General features: G+C 40.0%; 1 protein-coding gene across 9 annotated transcripts in view; it reads right to left on the bottom strand.

The window, feature by feature from the left end:
- Nucleotides 1–767: 767 nt before the first annotated feature.
- The window catches only part of EFCAB11 (EF-hand calcium binding domain 11), a 168,717-nt gene continuing 147,604 nt past the window's right edge, over nt 768–21,880 (bottom strand). For 2 of the 9 annotated variants that reach the window (XM_057488221.1, XM_057488215.1), the window contains one exon: nt 7,364–7,613. In XM_057488221.1, coding sequence (XP_057344204.1) covers nt 7,484–7,613 — 130 coding nt within the window. In that variant the 3' untranslated portion in view covers nt 7,364–7,483. Of the gene's footprint in view, nt 1,317–1,956; nt 5,195–7,363; nt 7,614–11,581; nt 11,651–21,880 lie in introns of those variants that run through there. The other 7 variants (XM_057488220.1, XM_057488219.1, XR_008992417.1 and 4 more) reach the window with 7 other exon arrangements.

The following is a 21,880-nucleotide window of genomic DNA, read 5'->3' as shown; positions in this document are numbered from 1 at the left end:
GCTTTTCTTAGATTCCACATATAAGTGAGATCATACAGTTTTTATTTTTCTCTAGCCTCAACTATTTTACTTAGCATAATGCCCTTGAGATCCATCCATGTTGCTGCAGGTGGCAGGATTTCCTTTTTTTATAGCTGAATAATATTCCATTATGTATGTATGCATATGTGTGTGTGTACACACACACACACACACACACACACACACACACACACCACATTTTCTTATCTATTTACCCACTGATGGACATTTAGGTTGTTTCCAAACCTTGGCTACATTAACAGGCCTTTTGACACGAGACACAGGGAGAATCTAGGAACCAGAGCTTGAGGGTGGATGGCACCTTACAAATTTCTCAGTGTTGTGAATTACTAAGTTCAAAAGAATAAAGGGTTTTTTTTTTTCCCAATAGGTCCAAAGCTAAGGGATTTCTTTCCTTGAAATGTATATTGAAAGTAGTATAATAGGAGAGCTGGAGATTTTTTTCTTGGTTTTTTGATGGTTCTCCAAATGAAATTCCAAAGCAGCTACTTTAAACTATATGAAGTTCCTTCTTTGTCAAAAACCAACCCAAATCATGTAACAGGATGTGAACATAACTCCCTATGGCAGAGGCCTGACCCTAGTCGGGCACCCTTGAGAGTTCAGAGTCCTATAAAGGTTCCATAAAGTGGTGGTCTTCAAAGGTTTTTGCTAATGTATCACATACCATTTATTTTGAAAAGCTATGTATCGCCTTTGCTTTACAAACATTTATTTGTAACTGACATCTATACTTTCATCATCAATTTAAATAGTAGCCAGGAATACAATTTCCACCATACAGTAAGATCTGAACTTTAACAAAAATAAACTTGTTTTATTTATTTTAGAACAGTTTCAGATTTAAGAAAAACTGTAAAGAGAATACAGAGTTCCCATGCACCTCACACCCAGTTTCCCCTATTGTCAACATCTTACATTAGTAGGATACATCTGTTATAATTAACAAAACAATATCGATACATTATTATTAACTAAAGTCTGTACTTCATTCAGATTTCTTGGGTTTTTACTTAATGTCTTTTTCATGTTCCAGGATCCCATCCTGACTTGCCGCATTACATTTAGTTGTCATGTCTCCTTGGGCTCCTCTTGGTGGTGCTAATTTCCTAGGCATTGCTTGTTTTTGATGACCTTGACAGTTTTGAGGAGCACTGGTCAGGTACTTCGTAGAATGTCTCTGAATTGGGATTTGTGTGATGTTTCCTCAAGATTAGATTGGGGTTGTGAGTTTCGGGGAGGAAAACCAGAGAGGACAGTGTCATTTTCATCACCTACATAGGAGTACATAGTATCAGTATGATTTATCACTGTGACTATTCACCTTAATCACCTGGCTGAGGTAGTCACTGTGTTGGACAGAAGTTTTCAAGTCTGTTGGGTAAATTTAGAGTCTGACTGCTGATCACATGGTAAGACTACACCTAGCTATCTTTCAAAGTGTACCATTTTGCATTCCCACCAGCAATTAATGACAGTAGAAATTAGTGAACTGATGAAAGAAAATCTGAGAGAGGAAGAGAACAGAGAATGAAAAACATATCAGATAATATCATCAGTATAACACATGCACAGTTGGAGTCTGAGAGGACATTCTCTTCAAGAAGGTGGTAAAAGATGTATTTGAAAAGATAATGGCTAAGAAGTTTCCATATTTGTGAAAGACAGAGCATTATGGAATTTTGGTTTCTATTTGTAGTAAGATCTATTTGTATCAAAATCTGCTAATATAAGTCTGGATAAGCAGGTCAGATTGAATCCTGGATGGTCCAATGTATATAATTTTATTCACGGATATGAAAGAGGTAGCAGAAATGAAGGAAAGAAGGAAACAATAAGAGAAGCAATGGAGAAAGAGGAAATGGAGGGAAGGAAAGAAGGGGGGAAAGACAGAAATGAACAAATATCATCCCACCAGCGGTAGGGAAAGCTTGGTAAAGAAATGGACTCAAGCATTACTTCCGTGTTTGATTAGAAACATCATTTAAAAGCAAGCTTAGTTTCTTTCTTTAAAATAAGATGACTAAACCTGGCTTCTACTTTAGAGTAACTGTTATTATGATCGTATTTGTGAAGTATTTCTAGATCCTTTAGATTTTTTTTTTCTATAAATTCAATATTATTGAAATTATTCTTCCTAAAGTCAGGTTTCTAAACCCAACTGTTTTGCTCCCCTGTGAAGTTTTTTTCTAAAGATCAGTAAACCATAAAATAGAGAGTGTACTTGGACTTCAGTTTATGTTTTCATATAAATCAATCTACATTTTCTGTGAAGTTAATGTTTTTTTTCACATTTCTGAGTATTTTACCAGTATAGCAATCTATGAGAAATTTAGATTAAATGCTCCATATTTTTATTATGTTAGATTGTTTTAAGCCACTTTTCAATCCATGAGGCCAAGCCAAGTTAAATTTGTTTTGTAAGAAAGGTCACTTTGTGTTATCCTTAAAGCCATTATGTGTTTTAACTGTTTAATTCTGCAGTTCTAAACAGTAACAAGCTGGGAAAAAGGAACGTATCCAACAGCTTGTTTTATTAATCCTGAATTAACAATTCTGTAAATTAAGTGTGAACACCAAGTAGTATGATTGGTGAAAAAAATCTGTTTAGAATTTGCACACGAGCTTCAAAAACACTTCCATTGTTAGGAGCTTTTCTAGAACTACTCTTTGAAAAGTGCCTTTAGAGTCTGCAACCCATTTTAAAAGAGATCATCTCTGATGGGAAATTTTTGTGTTTTGAAAGTGGATTTGATTAATAACCCAATGGAATTTGGGTTAAGCTTGGTGATGTGTAAGATGGGAATTACTATTTAATACCTATTATGCACAATATTCTTGAACTGGGGTGGACAGTGGATTTGAATAAACTCATTTCAGGTCAAACAAAGTGTAAACCACTGAATATGGACTAACGTCATGGATGATGTCCCCACTGGAGGCAATGTAGCGTAACAGGAAAGCATTCGTGCTCAGTCAGGCAGACAGGTTTGAGCACTGATGCTCTCCACACACCCCCATCACTCAGTCTGAGCTAAGTCACTTAGACTCTCTGAGATTGTTTCTTCATTTATAAAAGAGGATCACTAATATATATCTCAATGAATTTTCAAGATAAAAGAATTTTTTTAATGCAAAATACCTAGCATACTTTCTCTTCCCTTGTCTTCCTTCTGACAACAGCTGTGAGGGGAAAAATATTAATTAGGATGAAAGTGGCCTAATCTGGTTTTTTAAATGGAATCTTACTATTCTATGGTTGACTTTCCTATTATCTCATCAGATGTTAGTCCCGAGGCTAATCGCCATTTTGGTGTTTCTAGGCTGAGGGACTGTATGTATGCGTGAGTCACCTTAGTGGTGGGATGGTGTGGTAGAGGTAGTTGTGAAAGATGAAGTGGGACACATAAACTGAGATCACAGAGGTCTTTGAGTGGCGTATCAAGGTTTTAGACACTACCCAATAGAAAAGGTGGCTCCTAAAAGCTTTGAGCAGGGAAAAAATAATTTTGTCTGTGCTTTGGGAAGATAACTGACATGCTAGACTACATTTCTTGACAGTGGGGTCTGGTTCTTACTTATCAGCACATCCTTTACTCATCTTTATATCAATGAATAGAAGAACGAAGCTGAATGGAAGGATAGACTAAGAACATGGGCAGGGAGATCATGATGGGATGGAAGAAAATGTCATGGAAATTTTTGCAGACACAGACTCAAAGGACACAGTGATCAACTGGATGTCATAGCAAAGTGAGATGGAGAAGATTTGAAAAGCATCTGAGGCAACTGGCTTGGATGACAGCTTGGGATGGGGGCCGGGTGGTTGCCATTAACAGAAATAGAAAACACAGAATGAGAAACTAATTTTGAAAATTACAGGAAACAATGAATGTGATTTTAGTCTAATGAGTTTGTATTGAGGTGAAAATGCCCAACAAGCAAATGAAAACAGAGGTCTGGGGCTGAGCAGAGATCAAGACTAAAGATAAAGATTTGTTTGTGGAGCCATATCCACAAAGGTGATAACTGAAGTCTTGGGAGTGGATGAAATTATCCTTGGAGAATATATTGATCAAGAAGATTGGCCAATTAGAAGACTTTGGAGAATACTAACACTTAAGGGATGGTTGTTGGAGAGAAAACAGAAAATAGTAGAAAAAAATGGGCGCAGAAATACTGCAAGAAAGCAACGGCATGGAGGCTAAAGAGAGAAGACTCCCCTCCCCTCTCCAGAGATGGGACAAGTGCAGTGAGGTCTGAGTGAGGCTGGTGGGTTGGCCTGCAGCAGATCATTAGGGATCTCTTGGAGAGCGACTGCTGCGGAGCAAGACTGGAGCTGATCCCAGTGAGGGGTCAAGTAGACGCAGGGGTATTGGAGGGACAAGTGGTAATGGCTTCATCTTCCATCTCCAACTATTTCTTCCTACTCCCCTTAAAAGACTTTTCTCTGCTGCCCCAGTAAATGTTGATGTTACCTAGGACTCTGTCCTTGGCTCTATGCTTGTAACAGTTAGGGTTCTCTTGGTTTCAAATAACAGAAGGCAACTCCAGCTGGCTTGAGCAGAAAGATTTATTGGAATGATACAAGGTTACCTCATAGGACCCAGAAGGTTATGACTGGGCTTTGCACACAAGCTTTAACCAGAAATCAAGTACCACAGGGTTTCTCCAGCTTCTTTCCTGTTCCTCTCTTGGTGTCTATTTCATTTTCTGCTCTCATTACAAACCAGCTGCCTTGGTGTCTCAGGCCGTGGTGGAAAACATGTCTGCCACTTGCTCCTGAGTCACTCAGCCACTCAGAGGAGCACTGCCATGTCTCCTTTTTGATGTCTTCCAAGGGGAGAGACTGAGTTGGTCAATTTGGATAGATGCCCACCCTTGGGCGATTCAACTGAGGGCAGAGCAACAAGGTCCCACACCGCATAGACGGCACCACGTGACTTGGAGATGAGGGTGGGGTCTGGGACCTGGAAGCGAGAAGCTGGGGGAAGCTTACAGGATGATGATGTGGACGGGGTCTAGGGGTAGGTGACATAGCTGCATCTCATCTCCCTTCTTCGGTCTTTGCTCGGACAGCTTGGGCATTCTTACGCAGCAAATAATAGTCGTGCTCTCCCTTCTGGACTAGGTACCAGCAATTTGTTTTCTTCTAAGAAAGAAAATGGAATGGCTGCCCAGCTCTTAGCAGCTTCTCCTCCCTGTGACCAGCCCCCTGTACTCCCAGGCGAGTGCCTACTAGCCATGTCTGATCCCTCTAGGTCAACGAGAGTTGACTGATTCGGGGGCCAACCAGAGCCTCTTTCTGGGGTCTCTGGACTTGGAACTGGACAGAGCATGGGCCAGTTCATTTTCAGAATGCTGTGAGGCTGACGGTGACTAAGGGACAGAGGCAGAGTCTGGAGGTACTTGCATTGCTAGTTCTAGTTATTCTGGACAGTCGGCCGCTCCACTGCCCTCCCCATGTTAGATTCCATAAGCTGGCTCAGTATTTTCCAGTAAGTTCCTTTTGCTTTAAGCGAGTTTGCGTAAGTTTCTGTCACTGAAACCCAAAAGAGCCTGCACAACCCAGGGTCAAGGGAGTTGCCCAATAACTATTCCCAGCCTGGCTTCTTGCCTCCCACGTCAATTTTCTCATGTCATGTTTCCCCAGAGAGATGAGGGCCAAATAGTGACTGCAATACAAGGTTTTGGTGTTCTGGCAATTACTGAAATACTGACACTTTATTGGTGGTTTACTCTAATTTTGATATTTTAAAAATTAAAATCAGTATCTCTTATGTATTGAGATGAGGATCAATGACTCAACTGTTCAATTTAGGATGAAAAGACTTGCTGAACAAAACTCCACCGAAAGTCAGAAAGGGCTTTTCATCAGCTAGAACAATTTGTACTAAAACTCACATGATACTCAATGATACCATTGATCCAATCTGTTTTTGAAATAATATGTCATTTGGATCTCTTAATGATTTTCAAAGTTTTCTTCATTTTATATGATGTTCAGCCTGCTAACTTTTAAATAAGCCTTTATTTCTTCACATACTTTTTATCTTGGAGTAGTTTTAGATGTTCAGAAAAACTGTGAAGATAGTAAAGTTTCCATGGACTCTTCACTCAACTTCCTCTATTATTAACATTTTATATGAATAGGGTACATCTGTCGCAATTAATGAGCCAACACTGATACAACATTATTAACTAAACTCCACACTTTATTAATGAGTTTTTACCTACTGTCCTTTTTTTCTATTCCAGGATCCCACCTAGAAGATCAAATCACATTTAGTTGTTATGTCTCCTTATGTTCCTCTGATTTATGGCAGGTCAAGACTTTAGTTTTATTAAGTTTATCTGCTAATAATTTATGTTAGAATGATGCTCGCTTAATGATTCTATTTTACAAATTTATATTTTTACCTCATCCCTACATGTTTAATGCTTTTAAAATTTGAATTATATCAGGTGCTTTCCTAATGTTGTTGATGTTATGACTGCTGAACAGTTTTAGAAAAAATATTAATATTGATCCCAGTACTATTTAAAATAAGTGCTGCATGTCCAGTGTCACAATTTTTGTTGCAGTACAGCAGCCAGTGGATCCCAGGTGTGGACAGGCAGCACATGAACATGAACATAGTTGGCTAAGGCTCCTGGCGCAGGCAGAGCCACCGGAACCAGGGAAAGGGCAGCAGAGCGCAGCTGGGTAGCCCAGAGCTTGTGGCTCTGCTGCAGGAACCCCAGGCCCAGGCCGTGCTCAGGATTCTGTAAGGCTTTTGCCCCAGACATCCTTACTGCACTGCGTTCTTCTCTGTCTACAGCTGGAGATGACTTACTGTGTCAGCCAATCTGCTTTCTTTGTCTGGTATAGCTAGTGCCCTGGGGCCATTTTTCAATGGTGATTTTGACTCTGAGTACATTATCTTAGAGAAATCTTAGGCTTTGTGTTCCCAAGGCTTTCTCATTGTTTGGGCCACTGTAGGCACTCAGTACTATTATTTTTGTTCAATCACAGTTGAATGCATGCAGGAAACTGGCACAGTTGGTCAGCAAAAGTAATTCCTCTCCAGACATTAGGAACTGATGAGAACCAGGGAGCCTGCAGATGGGTGGGGAGGACTAGGAAGTGAGTGGTGCCCTCCAGCCTGCAGTGCAGGATGGTAGTGGGGGGTTGAGGGTAAAGAAGAGGTGTTGGGGGCCACCCCAGTGGTTCTGCCAGCAACAGTAGCCTGATTCTGGGCTGCTGGCCACATGGAAGGAGCTACCTGTAACCACCACCTCTGGGATGCTGCTATGCAAGTAATGATCAGCATCTGAAAACCATAGTGAAGAGTTTAATCACAAGTATGCAGCATTATGCCATTAGGAGAGAGGACTTTGATATATGGATACATTACAATCTATTGGTCTCACCAGAAGTTGCCAAAAGCAGCCACAACGGTTAGGCTTCCTTTTGTCCATGCTGCATAGCATATTCAAAGTCTTTAAAGCTGACGTCCTTTTGTCCATGCTGCATAGCATATTCAAAGTCTTTAAAGCTGACGTGACCATCCGAGTCTTGATCTACTTCCCTGGAAAATGAAACAAAATGTTATCTACAAGTTATTTTCATCACACTTTTATGTATCAAGCACATATCAGAATCTTTACTTCTTTGCTTGTCTATGCACGAGAAGCATCTATTTTATCTACTTAAAGGCTAAGGTTGATGCCTTTTTTCCTCTTACACTGGCAATACCTAAAGGGAAAGGAAAGGAAAAGTATTCATTGAAACCTACAGGAATAATATATTCAGCACATTACAGGAAGGAAGCCAAGTGCACAGGTTATAAAAGAAAAGCAGGAATAATGGTCTTTCTAGTCATCCTACAAATTTTTTCTATGATATACCAATAAATACATGTGTATTCCACAACAAAAATGTGGAAAAACCAACAAGAGATAAGAAAAACATAGGAACAATGACTGACATCCAGCATCACACCAGCTTTATATTCCTTGTCTCAGTGAATGTGTGCCCCGAAGCTGGCATGGGTCCATCTTACAGAGACAATGAGCTAAAATCGCCTCAGCAGTTTCACAAGATCATGCTGCTGGTAAGTAGCAGACCTGGGACTCAAATCAGGATCACTGAATTCCAAAACCAGGGCTCTATACGTACTAATTTATACATTACCCTCCTACGCAAATAGAATATTCCAGAGAGAAGTGGTTGTATTGCATTCCCACGTGGCCAGCTCTAGCTCCTGTTTTCACTGGCTTCATTCATGGCCTCAAAAGTTCTGTTAAATCCTCACAAACACCTGATAAGCTTTTCTGACTCCTGTGAATGGTGAAGATGTGAGCCTCTGGCTGGTCAACTGGGGGTGTGGGTGGCCTTAGCAGGTTGGCCCTGTGTGTCCCTAGGACTGTTGAGACAGGACATTGCTCCTTAACAGGGAGCAGAGAAATGGTACCCACTCTACATGGGTAAGATGACACATGTCAGAAGGACAAAATCATGGCATAAGCAACACATTCAGCTATTACTAGTAAAAGTAATGCTTATTTAAAAAGTGTGCTTGAAAGGATAACTGATGAGTAGTGGTCACAATTCCTCTTTGGGGGGCCTTCTAAGACAATGCATTACATGCCTTGTATGGCACTTTTGTGGTTGATGCAGATTATGTTTTGTTGAAACAAATGGAATCAACCATGACAGAGGGCTTTTTTAAAGCAACGGCTGGTCCACGTAACAGAGCCACTAATCACTGTAATAGTTTTAAAGCAGGCTTTTAAAATATTGAATTCTAAAATAAACTTTCTGAATTTTTCATGTCAAAGTCTCTGAAGTCTGTAATGGTTCTGGATAGTGATGATAATTTCTCATTCTTTTGAAGTAGAGAAAAATCCCTACTTCTCTGCCCCAGGGCAAAACCATGTTGCAGTGTGTTAGTGTAAAATGACTGCAGACTGCGGACGCCATTATTCTTGTTACTTCTTTTGGTAAAATGTACATGACGATTTCATGCTATATAGGACCAAAAGCAAAATGTCAGATCTCTTCTAAAGGATTAGAAATAATCAGCATCACATGTTAGACTGCAGAATATAAATCATCCCTTTTATTATATTAGATAATTGAAGATTCTTAATATTGCCTAAGTATTTTTCCCCAAGGAATTAGATTAAATAAATGGTCTTTTTTCTTTCCACTCTGAACTGGTTTGGTTTGAACTATAAATTTCAGAGGGTGAGTTAAGAGGATAACCTAGAAAGTAATGTTTTGAATAAACTGCTTCTGATAATATTTTTTGGTGTGTTTATTCATTTATTGAGATGCTGAATACCTATAGAAGAGGGAATCCCTTTGTCTGATTTTTTCAGTAAATAACCTTCATTGTAATTGCATTTAACTTCTTATTTTTCTTGCTTCCCATCATAAAATGAGCACAGTACAACCAAGAGGTGTTAAAATGGAAACGTTTATTTGTAAGTTTTGGGGTGGCATTTTATTCATATAATGAATGAACGCCATGTTCATACTTAAATAAAATACTTTCTTCCTCACTGCCTGTGTGTGTGTGTGTATATATATATATATGCGCAGGGCTAGTCATCTCAAGGAAACTGAAGAGGAAATTCGCATTTCAGCGCTATCATTTTAAAAGTTAAAATACACTGGTTTTCACTGCAGACAGAATTATTCTGAAGAAGGATGGTTTCATAGCACCCACACTCAGATCACTGTGGGATGGAGGAGCTGATGTGGCTTGTGGGTAGGCTTACTGGTGTGCTGAGGAGGTGAAGAAAATATCACGGGGTGAAAAGTTTTACTGCTTCTGTTCACAACAGTCAACCTTAACAGGAGTTCCACTCTAGTTCCGAAAGCAGAATGTGCTGTTTCAGTGTCACCAACATACATTTCACACTAACTATTCCACCACCCCTCTCCAGACTAGAAATAAACTCAAGAAGGGCAAGAACTTTCTCATTTTCTGCTGTGTCCCCCACCCATCGACAGCAGACAATAAATGTTCACAGAGTGAATGAGTTTGTGGAATAAACGAATCTGGGGAACAGCTAGTAACATTATGGAGTATCTCCTACCTCCCAGGAGGTATTGGGTGATTAAAGAAACAGCATATCATCACTGCTTTTATGGAGTCTAAAAACTAGCCAGAGAAATAATAATACACACTGAAGATGGCATCTGGGAGCCATCACTCAGGGACCAGCAAGTAACAGGCAGTTATGGTCTCCATGCCCACCTGCATCCCCTAAGCACAGACTAGGGACCAGAGAGACCAGGTGAGAGATGAACTCTTGGAAAATGAGGCTGCAGAGAAGACCATGGATGGAAGGAACCAACTGAGTGCCCAGCTGAAAGACTTGTAGATAAAGAGCAAGAAATTGGAAACTGAGGCAGAACACTAGACAAATCTGTGTCTAGTCTGCCCAATAGTCAAGCCCAAGCACTTCAATCCAGTTAAGCAGCTGCTCTTTTACCAGACGCATGGCTAGAGATACAGACATATCTATCTACAGGCTTATTTCAGAACTGGCTTTTCAAGGGAATTAACAAAGCTCACACAGATGTATGAGAGGAAAATAAACTGCTGTTAACAACAATAACTGCTTTCCAGAAATGCAGGTGCAGTTAAACTAAAGGCTTTGGGGTTTGCTTATTTTTGAGATGCAAGGGGGTGACCTGGAATGGACTCGAGAGAGCAGAACTGCCCTGTGTCAGTCTGAACTTTTAACCTTCTGGGTGGAAGGGGACGACAGGCAAGACGAGAGAGCAGAAAGAAGGGGTGGCTGGGGAGGGGTGAGGCTGGGACACTGTGTGAAGGGAAGTGGCCCACGGAAAAGTCCCCAGTGCTACAGCCACTGGAAGTCCTCTCATTAACGAAGTCCTGCATTTACTGTGTACTTCCAGCTTGTGTGACCAGATAAAACCTCTATTGTCTTCCCCAAGGGGTGTGACAGGCACACACTCTGGGGGGGATTGCATGTTTGGGGGTGTTGACTCTGTTGACTCTGTATTGATGTAGGGGCTGAAGACTGAATTAGGAGATGAGCTCCATCTGAGCAGGTACAGGAGAGAGCAGGAAAAGTAAGTGGGGAGTGATAAGATGATCCATCAACTGAATTAATTCAGAGAAATGAGAACTAAGAGCCATAAGCCTTCCAGAAATCTGCAAAAATTTTAGGAAGTGCTTTAAAATTACACGGGGTGTGGAATGGGGGTTCCAGGCCATACTACTGCAACATGGAAGACCCATGTTGACACTGGAATACACTGAGAATTTCAGGCAGGACTAGATTCTGCATTCAGCTGAGTTCTGACAGTTTTCATATCTTGTAAAATACAAACATTTCTGACTCATCATATAAGTGGCCATAAATAGTTTCATCAGAATGAGCTTTAGCATTTGTCTCTTTTACATCCGGCTTTGTTAAGTAAGAGCATTTGTTCTCTCCTTTTCGTGATGCTGGGGAGACTTGCACAGCCCAGACTAGACGTGGTCCCCTGCCCCAGGAGCTCAGGGATCCCCACCTTGAAGGAGCAGCGTGTCCCACTGTGAATCTTTTATTCAGCTAGGCCACGCAGTTGCCGTAATACATTCTGAAGAGAAACACAGATTTTTAAAATTTAAATATTTATATAAAATTTTTAATCAAAACATTTTTTTAATTAAAAAAATACATAAATAGTCTTTCTCCCAAGTAGTAAATGTCTCTTTAGGAAAATATTTACATCATAACAATTTCTTGTAATGATGTAAAGGTAGTTATTTCTTGGAAAGTAGTTTTCATTGTAAAATAATTTGAGAGTCCCCCATGGCCTGGTCCCCAAAGCCAGATGTCAGACTGGAATATGTACTTTTGCCCAAATTACTTAAAAAAAGAAGAAGAAACAAATAGGAATGGTTTCATTTTACTACATTGAAACAAAAGAACTAATAATTTTAAATTATTAAATCTGTATTTAATAAATTATTATCTCTATTAAAATGATATAAAGACTATAAAGATGACAGTTTTAAGTGGAAACAAGAAAACAAACTAATACACATTAAAATTCCAACCATTAACATCTATATTCATTTGCACAGAAGTTGAAAGATAAATGCTAAACAGAAACTTGTCTTATAGGTTATTTTTGTCTTAAAATATTCTTTAATATTATGAATATGTTTTTCAACTGAAGGAATATTCTTTTTTTTAGTCCCTTATTTCACAATGTATAAATCCTCAACAATTAGAGCAGGATTTCCAACCTCAGCACTCCTGACATTCAGATAATTCTTGCTGTGAGGCCCGTCCTGTGCACACTGTAGGGTGTTTAGCAGCGTCCCTGGTTTCTAAGCCACCAGATGCTGAGAGTGCCCTCCTTCCACCCTCCTCAGCCATGACAGCCAAAAAATGTCTCCAGGTGTTGCCAGGTATCCCCTGAGGAACAGAGCATCCTGGTTGAAAACCACTGAGCTAGAGGACACAAGGTTGGAGGAAATTCTCTGGAACATTCCAGATAAATCTGCATTTACTAAAATAATTGCTTTAAAGATTTTTTTTTAACGAATGATTTCAGGGGCAGCTGAGGCACACGTGTTTCTTGGATGGATTATGCAGATTAATTGCCCACAATATTCTTCCTTGCCAACACTGACGATTTGAGTCGAGCCCAGAGAAGACCCCACTCGAGAGACAAGCTCTAGGTGGTGATAACAGAGCCAGTGACAGGCCTATCTGTGTTCCCAGCAAATACACTGACAGACAGCAATTATTTTGAGTCACAGCGATAGTCACACAGGGTTTTGAAAGTTGACGACATATTTGATTCACCTGAAACAAGAAGGAGAAACTTACTGTGGAGGCCAAGATTTAAATGAGAAAAGTTTTCTTCGCAGAATTTTTGGGGTGGGGTGAAAGGAAAGAGCATCTCTTCCTCTTTGATTCTTCACAGAATAATTTAAACTGAAGTCAAAACTGCCATTACATTAGGGACAAAGCTGTCATACTGACTGAACAGTGAGTATAAAATTACCCTGCAAGCAAGGGCCCCTGCCGGGGACGAGAGGCCCAGCAGTCGGAGATGTGATGATGTTGGCTTCTCCCGCCAGCGCCTTCTCTGCTGGGGAACCTGCCGGCTATTTCCACAGGCGTGCTTGCCTCTTTGTTGATGAGTCCTGCAGGCTCCACAGCAACTTCCTTGGTAATGTGTTTATTAATTTTACCTTTTTAAAGACACGTGTTAAGCAAAGCCATGCAGATGCACAGGAGAGATAAAAGAGATGTGGGGACCGTGTCTGGTGTTTCCTAGGTGCCTCCGTGGCTTCGGCAGTGCGGTGTGTGGCCACCTGCTACTCCAGCCACCACCAGGGGTGCCTTCCTCACTGGGCTCTGCACACGGACCTCACTGTTTTCCCGGCATCACTCTGGCACCCGGGTGTGGCCCTCACACAGACACGCCCTGGGAGTATGAGAAAAGGAGCTAACACCCCAGAGGGCAGCCCTGGATGGGTGAGGGAATAGGCGTCAGTGGATAACCACTCTCTCCTGGTCCCGCAGGTAGACAGCCCCGAGGTCATTCTCCCAGGCCCTTGGACATGCTGCTGGGGTGGAACTCCAGTGCTCACAGAAGCAGCAAGCTTGGCAACAGATGCCAGCACTGGCTTGCTCTCATGCTGTTCCACACTGGCACACCGAGGTGACTTCCCAAACAATCCGCATGTTCATTCCTCATCTAAAGCTCTGCTTTCAGGAAGAACCCAGGCTAGGACACAGTGGAAAGTTTATTTTAAGAGACAAAGTTCTCAAAGGTGTTTAAATTGCCATTAGCAATAGCATGTCACCTCGGACTCTCACTCAGGTGAAAGGGATCTCACTACTTGGAAGAGATTAGAGTGCTCTTCTGTTTGGAAAATGAGTTGTAGAGCAAATTAAATAGTGCCTTTTCAGGAGTGTGCTGAAGTTTGAAGTTCCAGGCAATCAAAATGCCGGAGTTAACTGGAAAATGATAGCAGCAATCTTCTCCTCTCTAATATACATGTCTTATTTAGTAATATTTAAGCCTGCCACAATAAATAGTATTATTAGGCTTTCAGTGTTCCTTCAATGTGAGGACAATCTATTCCTGAATATAAGAGCTCTTCTGCTTTTTGGATGCAGAGATACTGCTATGGACAGGCTGTGAGCAGGTGGTGGAATTGGGTGTTTACAATGAACTGTGAAGGATAAAAGGATGGCCAGACCAGGCCAGAAAAAAAGAATGACACAAGCCACTCAAAGCACTGTCCACATTAGGACCAGGCTCAGCCCTCTATACTGAAGACACAGTGGGAGTTGGTGGTTACATCCATCCCACCCCATTGTGCTACACTGCAGCTGTGCGATTGGGTGCTGGTTCCCCACCCCAAGATCCAAAAGTAGGATATGACTGGCCCAAGCCAATCATTACAATCCCACCTTCCTTACCATAAGTGGCTGGATCAAGGATTGACTGGCCAGTTGGTGCATGGTATCTCGCCATTGGCTACTACTGGTTGGTAAAGACTTCGTTCAACCATAAGGAGACCTAGGAATTTGCTTCAAGTTGAGAAAGAAGAAACTCTTTCACTGGACAGTTGGGATGCAGAGGTGAGGCCTGATACCACAACCGTCCTTTTCCTACCACAAGAGCGTAATCTCTACAGGTCCACGAGCCAATGATGCACTGATCCAAGTATTTATACACATGCTTTTAAATGTCAATTATCAGCCAAGAATGGAGTTATATGCAGTGAGAGGAAGAGTCAGAAGAACAGCATAGTGAGCTGGAGCCTAATCACCAGGTCTAAAGCATGCTCTGTGTCACCTGATCCAATAAATTCCCTGGGTTTTGTAAGGAACTCTGAAATGGATTTTCTGTTACTTGCAAATTAAAGCATCCTGACATACAAGGTATACCATATGAAATCTTTTTTAAACCTTGCAGTATCTGGTAGACATACAGCAGACACTCATAAATACAGTATTTTAGAATGATTATTCCATTTTGAAAGGAGCCCTAAAATAATTCAGATTTTCTCTTTAGGTACTATCTCAAGATTCTGGATTATTCTCCATAGTTCTGCATTTTAAAGAAATTACTTTCTAGCTGTATCCAACACAAATGTTTGTTTACAATGCCCTAACTATGACTGGGTCCTGAAGGAGGCTATTGATGGGACAAGAATGTTTTTTTCCCTAAAGAGTGACAGGATGGATTCTCCAGTCCAAGAAATAAAGGAAAAATGGATGCAAAATGCAGTTGTAGTTGGCAAAGGTGATTAACCATAAATAATGATTTTTTTCCTATTAATCAGGTTTTGAAAATGAGGAGTCTTATCTAAAGCTAGAAACATTTTAAAAGGAGGAAACAATGTAATTTTGGTATGCTTGATTATTGACTACTTGAGGCATGTGGATAAATGCAATCAACATATAGACCAAAGTTTCATTTCCTGCAAATAGCTTCATATTCCTTCTGTATTAAGTGTTTTAGCAGAGCTCCTAACAAACTACGGCATGATCTTTTTTCTCAGTTTGAATCTCTGGAAGAGAAATTGTAATGTAAGAAAGTAGCACATATCAGACAGCTTTAAGGATAAAGAACAAAAGCCACAGTGAATATCTTTGAACTAATCATAAAAAATCTGCTTCCTGTACTTGTGAGTCACTAGATCTTCCATCCTAAAAATGGCAGGGAAGCAGTGTGGTCCAGCAGAAATGGCCCAGCAGTGAACTTTCATCTCCCTAGGCTGTATGACCCTGGGGAAGTGCCTTAGCTGCGCAGAAATCTCAGGCTCTTCACTTACCAAGTTGAATGCTCAGGTTATGACAGCTAAGATTCTTTACAGCTCTAAACTGATGAATCTAAGCTAGACCCTAAACACAACTGGTATTTTTGTGCACAGGAAGTTTAAAAATGCAACCCAACTCGTGACAGCCATTTTGCCTTCAAAATGTAGTGTGAATCTTCAACCCTGTGGACAGTTACAAAGAACCATACACATATATAAATGTAAACGGAAAAAAAAAATGATCCTGCCTTTAACAGTGTGAAATATGGAAATAAAACCATTTCTATTTCAAATATATAATCACTTCAGCTGAGATATCTAGTATCATCTTGAACTTGATTATGAGATAAAAGAAATGGGACAGAGATGGCAATCATTTAATCTCTTAAGAATAGCTATTCTGAAGAGCTTTTCACTCCATGCTCAATAGATTTCTAGCAGGTTATGATCTGGCTAGAAAGAAAGCATAATGATGAGGAAAATTATGTTTTCAAGAACACACGCTTTTACAGTACAAGTCCTTCCACAAAGGAGGCAATAAAATGAACTCTGACCACTTTAACAGATGGCGTAATGGCTCAGTGCACAGATGTGGCCTCTCTGAAAGCAACAAGTTCATATCCTTGACTGGAGGTTTAGGAATGAGCTGAACTTTCAAGTGTAATGTAGGAAAGATTACATACTTTCAGACAAGAAAGCTGAGTATTAGTGGGTTCAGAAGCTGGGAGAGATGGACTAAAAGAATAAAGCTTAATGAGCTTCATTTTGCTAATGCAACAAATAGACTTGAAGTTGAAATATGAACTATAAACATTAAGCCATTTATAAATGCCCTGCTAATAACATTGTTAGCCACTGTTTATAAGAAGCTTGCTTTTTTAAAAGCATACTTCCTCGGAGTCAGAAAATACCAATTGTTGAATAATGCTGTAATAGTATAATGTTCTTGAATAGATTATATTTAATAATATATGAATGGGTTTTTTGCTTACTTGATTTTTTGTTTCTTAGGAAGTGAGAAATTGAATCTAAAGTTTATCTGCAAAAATAAATATATATTTATAATACATATAATTACTATATAATAATACATGTAATAAATAATATTATAATTATAATTATGTTTTTATTCACATGTTCCCATGTTGTAAACAAGAGTCAGAATACTTAAAAAAAATAATAATGTTATCAAAACAAAAAAAGTCCGAGTAAATAAAACAATGTTATTTAGATCCAGGAACAAAAGAATGAGAATAGTACAGAGAACATGTATATGCAGGAATTCAGCAAAGATCAAAAGAGGCATTTCAAACTAGTGGGGATGGAATAGGTTGATAGGAAAAGTTGCTGGTATAATTGGCTATCCGTTTCAGAATGGGTGGTGTTTGATCCCATGGCAGAGCTTGCTAGGTGGTCAGCAAAACTTATTTCTTTCTCTGCCTGAAAACATAGCTAAACCACATTCTCCAGTCTCCCCTGCAATTAGATGTGATGGTGAGTTTTGGCAACAGAATGACAATAATATAATAACATAGAAACAAAGAATATCTGTTGTTCTATCTAATTAGAAGTACTCATATTTCAAAGAAGTGTATAGGACCTGTCTGTCACCCTAGGGGTTGTGACATTGCCAAATCCTGAGAGATACTCTCATACTGTGTTAGCAGAGACTTACCCACGATTCAAGGGATTTGCTCTATATAGCTTGGTCATAAAAACATTGTTTTAAAATTCTGTCAGGTCAGGTTTGTTTGTCTGTTTGTTTTTTCCCATTAAATGATACAGGAATTTATAAAAATTAAACTTTTTAACTGTTCAAACTTTAGTTTTAAGTAATCCACTTGAGAAAATAGGATTTTACATCTCAGCCCATTTCTCACAGATGTGCATCAATGAATCAACAGAAAATCTGGTCTTAGTTCAGCATAATTATAATAAATTATTTATGTTTTTGTTTACAACATGTTACCAGCACTAAAACCTCTGGGCCTGTGAACAATCATAAACAACATAAAAAATGAATGACATTCTATGATGTAACAATTCCCTCAGTTATCAGAAGCATTGTATTATAAAGCCCACCTATAATCACAAAGTCACACCAAATGGAATGACCACGAGAGCTTTTAATAAGAGAATTTCAGTAGAAAGAGATGAAAGTTCAGAAGGTATATGATAAGTGTTTAGAAAATTATGAAATATACAGAGAATGTAAACATGGCCAAAATAATCAAATCCTAGGCTAAGATCAAGAGACTCTAAGTACAAGTTCAGAGGGGATATTCTAGGACTGCGGCCTGGCAGTGCTCCTTCATACAATAGCTGGAGTACGGGACTTGTTTTCTATCCCTGAAACAATAATTCTCAGGGTTGGTAGGGGGATGGGTAAGGGGATGTGGTCTCCTTAAGAAGGCCTCACAAGCTGCATATGACTTCCAGCTGCCCCAGTGCTGGCAGGCCGCTCCCCCTGCCCAGCACTGAGCTTTACTCTCGAGGTGGGTGACCACTGTGCTGGAAGCTGGTGGGCCATATGCCTCCATGGGTGGGTAGGTGGGGGAGTGGGGGAGAAGAGTCTTCAGAGGTTTCAGGCTAAGAGCAGAAAGTGGCTCATGAAGGGTTTCTACAATGTGTGAATCACTAAGTGACATTAGGGGTGTGGGGGCCTCTCCAACGTCTTGGGAAGAAACCAGGTTCTCCCATAAGTGGTCAGGCTAATACTGACTTCAGGGATTCAAATTACTGGTCCCATCCAGTGTGACATTTTCTGCCCATTATCTAGTCTCTCCTGCCTCCAGGCAGGGCCACAGCATTGATTATGGAGCATTTCAGCCACTAAAAAAGATCGTGATCATTATTAAAGACATTAAGTGTCGATCTGTACTGGCTAAGTGAGTTAAAAGGTTCGTGCCCTTCTAGTAACAACTCAAAGAGGCTATTTCAGGATATTTATTAAACAAATTAAGTATTTATATTATGCTCAAGCACAGAGGCACAGTCATTTGAGTACAGATGTGTGAGAAGATGAAACCAAGAGAATTTATGTTGGAAAAACTCAGCCTTTTCAGTTTCCTAGAAGGGGGTGCCAAGGACCCATCAAATGTCTGGGGATAAATTTGAATTGGGCAGGCATCAATGGCATTCTCAGGACCCCCTGCACAAATCTTTTTTAGTATGGTTGAGAGGTAACCAGGAAAAGTCCATTCTGGTCCCCAGGTATTTTCCTTCCAGCGTTCAGTCTACATCTTGGAAAGTGGTGATTAAGGATTGGGGGGACAATGTAGGAAATCAAAAGACTAAAGGAAATGGGTGTATGACTGCTACAATTTTTTCCCACAATTAAAACCTTTTAATGCCATAATAATGATGGGCCAGATCTGAAAAACATTTTCTTTAGTCTGTGGTGCTAAAGGAGCCCATATTTCCTCAAATACAGCAAAAGTCCATGAACACTGGCCCCTCCGTGTTATGGTTATTATGTTTTCCTTCTCATCTGGCTGTGAATGTACAGTGGGCAGAGAACACACACATCTTGCTCACTGAGCTGTTCTTAGCACTTCACACAGTGCTGGACATACACTGGCTGCAGCAAACAGGTGAATATATGAACATGTGAGCAGGAGAGTTTGGAGGTGTTCATGACCTTAAACCATGCTATGATCATTTTGGCACTTTTTCTTCTGATTAGCATAAGAACATACCCTGCTATTTTAAACATAATTATTTCCCCCCATTGCTATGGTTTTTATTTTCATTTGTAATGGCTATTATTTTACTGGATTTATAATAATTTACTTATTTATTGGAATTTCCAAAAGCCCATCTTTCTGCCTTTGTAAATTTGTCAATGAACACATTCATTAAAAATGCTTTTTTTAAAGCAATAGGCTAGAGTTCACTTACTCCATCATCAGACACACACTAAGAGCCTGCTCTGGACCAGGTGCATTATATTATGAAGATGTCAGGGGAGAGCAAAAAAGAAAACAGAGCCCCTTGCAGCATTTAGTAAAACCAGGGAGAATTAAACAGTTCTATAAGCAAAGTAAAATCACCAGTGTGCTAAGTGCCCTGAAGGAGATAGAGAAGGTAAGATGGCAGAGTAAGGCGTTTGGGCATGGAGGTCAGGAAGTCAACCCTGAACAAGCAGAACAGGGATGAGCTTATTGGGAAGTGCAGGTGGCAGAAGAGCTTTCCCAGTAGAGGCAACAACATGTGCAAGGGCCTCATGGCAAGAGAGAACAAGGTACATTCAAGGAACTGAAGGAAACAGGGTGGCCAGAGTACAGAGAGAAGATGCGCAGGGGCTGAATGGGGCTGGAAGGTGAGCGGGACGGAACTGTCCTGTGCCTGGTAGGCCATTTAAGGATTTTGGTCATAATCCAAAGGTAAGCCATTGAAGTGCCTCAAGGAGGGGCTCACAGCTTAGATACAGTTTTTGAAAGCTCATCCTTGCTGGGGTGGCAGAAGAACCGGCCCCCAGTGATGTCCATGTCCTAATCCCCAGAATGTGTGGTTATATTACATGGGAAAGGGCGATTAGGGTCACAGATGTCATGAAGGCTGTTGACCTTAAAATGGGGAGATTATTTTAGATTACCCAGGTGGGCCAAGGGCAATCTCAAGGGTCTTTAAAAGTGGAAGAGGGAAGTCAAAGACTCGGTAAGAGTCAGAGGGACTGGAAGATGATGCAACAGCTGGCTTTGAAAATGGAGGGAGACGCCATGAGCCAAGGAACACAGGTGGCCTACAGAAGCTGGACAAGGCAAAGAAATGGATTTTCCCCTAGGTTCCCCAGAAGTAACACAGCCCAGATGACATCTTGATTTTAGGCCAATGAGGCCCATTTTGGGTTTTCTGACCTCAAAAATGAAAGTGTATAATAAATGTGTGTTGTTGTAAGTCACTAAGTCTGTGGTAATTTGTTACAGCAGCCAAAGGAAATTAATACAAGGGGGAAGATCATGAGTTTGGTTTTGGATATTTAAGCTTTACATGTCCTTGATACAAAGAATATGGACATTTGGAAGGATTCACCTATTTAGCCACTCACTCTCCTAACAAGTTACATGATCTTCAAATAAGTTATTTTACCTTTCCTGACTTCAGTTTTATTGTATACGAAAATAAAATATATTTAAGGTTAGTTCCAGTTATAAATCTCTGAGTTTATAACCTTGGAAAGAAACTTTTCACTTAGATTCCTGTCAGTACTTGGCATTCACTAGGGAAAAACTGATTTTAAATAGTGGGTCTAAACTAAAGGGGGAAAATATTCCATTTTTTAAAAAAGTACCTAAAATGTAAAATAATCTAGAAATACCTTAATAAGAAATGTGTTGAACTGATATAAAGAAAACTACAAAACTTCACTGAGACTAACAAATGGATATTGGAAGATGTGGAGGGATGTGCCATACGTGTATTCATGGTTGGGGAGACTAAGTGTTGTAAAGATGCCAAATTCTTCCCAATTAATTTATAGCTTGAATGCAATTTTCATCAAAATCCCAAAGGGAGACTTTTGGAACTCCACAAAAATGACTGTACCATTTGTCTGGCAAATAAACAGGCAGAAAGAACTGAGAACAATCTGAAAACAAGAAATTCCAGGTTTAGCACATAGTAAAAACTGGGGGGAAAAGGTATGTCTTTGGTGTAAGAATAAGGCAACCAAGGGAATAGACAGATCATAGGTTGGAAAGGTCCCCCAATGTGTAAAAGAAACTTGATACAAAATATGAGAATGAAGGTATTATGTATAAATAGAGATTATTTAACAAGTGTAAGGGAAAAACCAACTATCTGGAAACAAAAATGCTTACTCCATGTTACATACTAAAATAAATTCCAAATACATTAAAGTTCCAAATAGTCTTAGAATTCAAACCATAGATTCAAACGAACCATGAAAATGGAAGTGATTATTAACCTGGTCTCAAGATGAGGAAAACTTTCTAAGTATAAAAGTAATGGCAGAAATAGTGAAGGAAAAGATCACAGATTTGAATATATGAAAACTTAAAAGTTCTGCA

This window comes from Manis pentadactyla, chromosome 11, assembly GCF_030020395.1.
Source record: "Manis pentadactyla isolate mManPen7 chromosome 11, mManPen7.hap1, whole genome shotgun sequence".
NCBI lineage: Eukaryota > Metazoa > Chordata > Mammalia > Pholidota > Manidae > Manis > Manis pentadactyla.
Note: the sequence above shows the minus strand (reverse complement) of the source record. Positions and strands in the feature narration are given on the sequence as shown.